The sequence below is a fragment of the Haliaeetus leucocephalus genome, unplaced genomic scaffold (genome assembly GCF_000737465.1).
Source record: "Haliaeetus leucocephalus isolate CR32 unplaced genomic scaffold, Haliaeetus_leucocephalus-4.0 Scaffold2, whole genome shotgun sequence".
NCBI lineage: Eukaryota > Metazoa > Chordata > Aves > Accipitriformes > Accipitridae > Haliaeetus > Haliaeetus leucocephalus.
The window spans coordinates 10,721,516-10,726,596 of record NW_010972438.1 but is presented as its reverse complement, the minus strand read 5'-3'; the positions used below and the strand labels follow the sequence as shown (position 1 = coordinate 10,726,596).

Sequence of the window (5,081 nt, the reverse complement as noted above, 5' to 3'; positions counted from 1 at the left end):
GCCGGCTCCCCCGCCGCCGCGGAGCCCCGCCAGCCTGCCCTCTGCTCTGCTTCCCCGCAGGGAGCTGCCGGACGGCGGGGCCCGGCCGAGCGTCGCGCAGTTCAAGCAGCTGGTGGTGTCGGCGCTGAGGGAGCTGCACGGAGAGGTGAGGCGGGACCGGGGCCGGGCTCCTTCCCTCGGCTGACGGCTTCGGGGCTGGGCCCAGGAGGGCCTTTGCGGGAGCGGCCGCCCTGCCCTCGGCTTCCGCGGTGGGTTTTCTGTCGGCTCTGCCCCCCGAAACCAGCCCGCCTGGCTGCGGAGCGGTGCCGGAGAGGGGCGGAGCTGACGGCGGGCTGAAGAGGCGGCCTGGAGGCCTGGGCCTGCGCAGGTAGGGTAAGTGTCTTCGGTTTGCCTCTCCGTTAACCCGTTACCTGCTCTCCGGCCCGCGTTGTAAGTTGCTCCTAACGAAGCTGGAGTCGTACGTTTTGTCTTGGCATCTACAGTCAAGTGGCTCCAGCACATCTGGCTCTTAGAATTTGGGGTATCGATGCTTTTGCTGTAGGGAGACTTACTATTCTTGCTCTGTTTACGGTACTGCTGGGTGACTTTAAGCAAGTCACAACACCGCTGGGTCCCTGTTTCTCCAGCTGTAATGTGGAACTAAAAGTGGCTTCTATCTGAAGAGCTCTGAGAGGAAGGGTCCTGTATAAAATCTGGTGGTGTTGTAGCTGAAACACTCGCGTGAGATTTGAGCGTAACTATAACACCTTTAATGATGTCATGTGCTGGCAGTGAATTCACTTGCTTATAAACAACTATAAGAGTACAGGATGGTACTTACTAAATAATGTATTTTTTTCACAGGTTGGAGCAGCTTTGCCTGTGGATGTCTTAACATATGAGGAAAAAACCTTGTCTGCCATATTAAGAGTTGTTAGCAGGTAAGGTACAGTAGGTACGCGCTTCAGGTACTGCCATGAAAATGTTTTCTATAAGGAAACAGAACTCTTAAGCTAAGAATGGTCTTTGAAGAATTAAGCCTAACTTGCAGATATCTGCATAGAGCATGCAGAAAATAAATAAAAAAATCACTAAGATTTTGGTAACCTACTTGTATCGGTACATTATTCCTGCTTTAAAACAGAGTGGTCTGACAGGAACTAAGCACCATTGAAATATGTGGCTTTAAATCTCTTTCTATAGTAAAGATGAGAATGATTACCGTGAAGACAACTGCAGGTGATTCAGGGGAAGAAGGAACGTAAACGCACAGAGAGGAAAAGAACAGGGACAGTAAAGTGAACTTGAAAAGGTTACAGTATGTATCTCTGTCAAGGACAAGAGACTGCAGTCATTGCAATAACCCTTCAGGGCACAGTCTTGCTACTAGAACTCATCAGTGAAATTACCTGCTGTTAAACTCCGTTAAGGTTTTGTTAATCTTTATGTAACGTGTTTTATTTAGGATGTTTATGCTGCAGGAAAACTGAGAAAACCAAATTTTATTAATATATTTTGTTTTCTTTTTACTTAGTGGCCTTGTCAAGCTGTGGAGTGCTCTAACATTGCTGGGCTTCTACCAGAACAGGAGGTGTGCCTTTCGAGTGCTGCAGGTAAAGCCCTGCAGGGGCTGGATGGCTACCCCCAACTGTCAGTTCTTGGTCTAAGGTTGTCTGGCTAGCTGAGCACGCTGCCTCTTCATAGAAAGATGGCCTAGATGCACAGATGTCTTGGTTTGGGAGTGAAATGCTTTTCAATGGAGGTGTGTAGGCCTGCGTTTAAGCAGTTCTCATCTTACAATGAATCTTGTAAAATGTGACAGTAGTGGCTGTCTCATTACTTTATGGTTTCATTCCAATGAGAAGTCCTGATCTCATTAATACATCTGCAAGAAAATAATTTCTGGGAAGTTTTGTTCTTGGCCCACATCTTGATCTAATCTTTCATTTCTGCTACCCCATTTCTTCTAATAGTTGCTGTCAGCTGACCTCATTTAAAAATGCATGCATGAACATGCACTTCCAGAGCTTATTTTTTCCTGAGGATGCTGCTTAATAAAATGAGTTCCAAGAATTCTTTGTCTCTGAAGCCATGGCTAAACAAAAATCTGCTTGGGCATAGCTCTTAAGCTTTTAATTTTCTGTGTAAAAGGGAAATTTAAGTATTTTCAACTTTGAGTGCATTTGATGGTGGTTTTTTTTTCAATGCTTTAGTTTGTTTCTTGCTTTGTGTTTTTTTTTCTTCCCCCTAAACTAGGCATCTCCATTTCTTCTTGCGTTATCTGGCAACAGTAGAGAACTAGTCTTGGACTGAATGCGGTTGTTGGTTTGGTTGTACGAAGCAGAAGTTGCTTGAGATGTTGCAGCCCTTCAGGTGTGGAATTTCTAGAGGGGATTTCCGACAGAGAGCCTTGACAAAGCTAACAGTTATCAATTCACTGCTTGGACATCCCGTACTTCAGAGTTTACACATAAAAGTTGGAGACAAAGCCGAACTTACCAAAGCTTTTACACAGAATGATGTTGTTACTTTTTCTGCTTTAACAGGTGACACAAATCCTTTGCATTTAAATGAAGATTTTGCAAAGAAATCTAGGTTTGGGAGAACTATCGTACATGGAGTTTTGATCAATGGACTTATTTCCGCAGTTCTGGGTACTAAAATGCCTGGTCAAGGTTGTGTATTTCTTTCTCAGGAGATCCGATTTCCAGCTCCTTTGTACACTGGTGAAGAAGTCATAGCTGCAGCTGAAGTTAAACGATTGAAGGGTTCTATTGCACACATTTCAGTATCATGTAAAGTCAAAGAAAGTGGAAAGACTGTTATGGAAGGGACGGTGAAAGTCATGGTGTCAGAGAGTTAGAGCTATTGCTCCTATGCTGCTTTACTATAAAGGCCAGAACTGTATGCTTGGTTTTGACTCTGTCTTTTTATGTAACATCACTTAATCCAGTAAATTTGCAACAAAAAAAACCCCTTCAAAACATTTCAAAGACAGTGCACAAATTTAATCTTGATAGAACTGCATTAAACTTACAGCTTTTCATTTTTCCCTGCGTACTGCCATGATGAAACCAATAGAACTACTGTGACACTTACTGTGACAAAAGTGGCACGTTTAGATAAGCCTTTGCTCTGCTACAGTGGGAAGTCTGGAGTGGCGGGGCTTATATTGAGGCTGTTTTCAGCAAAATCGCAGTCCACACTAGTGAAGTTCGGTTAAAACTTGTTCCCTCTTTACAAAGTAGTTGTATTGCTAACAAGCACTGGAAGGAGGGGACAACGCTGTGTGTTTAACAAGCAGAACAGAAGTGGAGGTATTGACATGTCCTGCAAGATCCGTTGTAATCTCTGTGGTAGCTCTAGCTGATGGTGCAGTGTGCTCTTTTGCAATGTTCTAGCTAGTAAAGCCTTCCTTAGCTCTGCAAATAAGTAATAGTCAGCTTTCACATAAACAATATACTCTGCCTGGTTTAGCTGGAGATGTGGCTCTTGCAATACTTCCAAATTCTTTAGATACCTTACAAAACCTGATTATAAACAAAAAAGGTATCTTTAATGATAAGCGACTCTGAAACTTGCCTCCCAGAAGCAGAGTGAAGGAAGCTTTTAAAAAGCTGTATCGTCACTGCTTGTACTTGTTGCCTCCTGATGCTCCTCTGGGGAAGACAAGCAGGGGCAATTCTGTTGATTACTAACTATGGCTTCTCTCTGCTTACCTGACTCTGTGAACATGTATTCCCCTTTGCCCAATGAAAGTACCTTGGTTGCTGGTAAAGTAGGCTTTTGGTGAATTCATTAGTAAATAATCTGGATTAAATTATTTTAGTACCGACTTAAGATTATTATATGCTAAGAAACTTTTCAGGAATGATGGGGACCATCAGGAGTAAAAGCACAGGCTGTCTTCAGTTGGTGGGCTTGTATAAATTTCTAGCGAAACATCTCCCCCATCTCTGCAGCAGAAATGAATTTGTAACTTTTCTTGACTGCAAATAACCTCAGAAGTTGTTTGCTATGAAAAGAGTTTGTCCTCAAACTGTGATGAAAGCTGCTGTTAAAACAGTTACACTGTCTGGGTGTGATGTTTCTTAAGTGCAGCTGCACTGTAATAACAGACCCCAGGTGTTAAGTAAAACTGGATCAGAGGGAGGAGTAATGTTTAAGATGTTTGACTTCACTATGCCCTCTGTTTTCAAAATAATGGGGTTTGGCCTGTTCGCAACATGGAACCAGTATTTAGTGAGAGCTTTGCTTATTTCTTGTCTGTAGGAGTTGCTTCACTTCCCATTTCCTTTTCTTCTGCCTTGGGTCACTGCCTGATCGCTGGCTTTTGCCGTCCAGAGCACTGTTTCTCAAAGCAGGGGTGCTTCTTCCCTCGATCTGTGTTCACCTGCCTCTCTAGGTGGGAAGTTGTCACGTTAATGCCTATTAACAAAATGAAGCAAATGTGAGGACGAGATGGTAGGTGAGGGGTTAGGGCCATAATTGAATCTGTATGTGACTTCCTGGGTAACTGTAGGAGTAGTTTGGAAAGATTGCTGTTCCAGCCCTTGGTTTAGCTGCTTAACCACAGCACGCAGCCCGTTTTCCTGTCAACGTGGAGCTGCAAGACAGAGATGCGAGGCTATTTATGTGTTTGAAGCGTATGGCAAACTCAAGCTCTGCAGTTTTACAACATCTTAAGTGAGAATAATTCCCGTATGCGGTGTAAAAGGGCAAAAGGCAATGCAGTTGCAAAAAGGCAACTGTTCACCAGGCAGTAGGTTCCCAAGTGCTAAGTAGTATTGAAATAGTTTTTTACACTGCTACAGTGAAAGTTAGGTTGTGGAAATAAATTTAACAACTTTAAATCTGTGTTTGGGAAAAAACAACCCACCCCAAACCCGTACAGTCTACGAATTGAGTAGATGATACTGGATGCCATTTGATTTTTTAATGATCTTTTAACTACAAAAAACCCTCCAAAAGGTAAAGAGCAGCAAGTGCGCCAGCCCTTTTCAGTCCCTTTCCGGGAAGACCAGCAGGGTGTCGGGGCTAATCCCCTTCCCGCAGCCGGCGCCGAAGCTACCGCAGCCGTCCGTGCCACCTGGAGCGGAGCA

At 44.1% G+C, this 5,081-nt stretch overlaps 1 protein-coding gene across 1 annotated transcript; it reads left to right on the top strand.

The window, feature by feature from the left end:
• Window positions 1-7: 7 nt before the first annotated feature.
• RPP14 (ribonuclease P/MRP 14kDa subunit) lies at window positions 8-4,664 on the top strand (the record flags this gene model as incomplete). Its single annotated transcript, XM_010573387.1, has 4 exons — window positions 8-145; window positions 844-920; window positions 1,514-1,592; window positions 2,236-4,664. Coding segments are annotated over 4 exons (351 nt in total), but the record flags the coding sequence as incomplete, so codon positions are not given.
• Window positions 4,665-5,081: the final 417 nt, after the last annotated feature.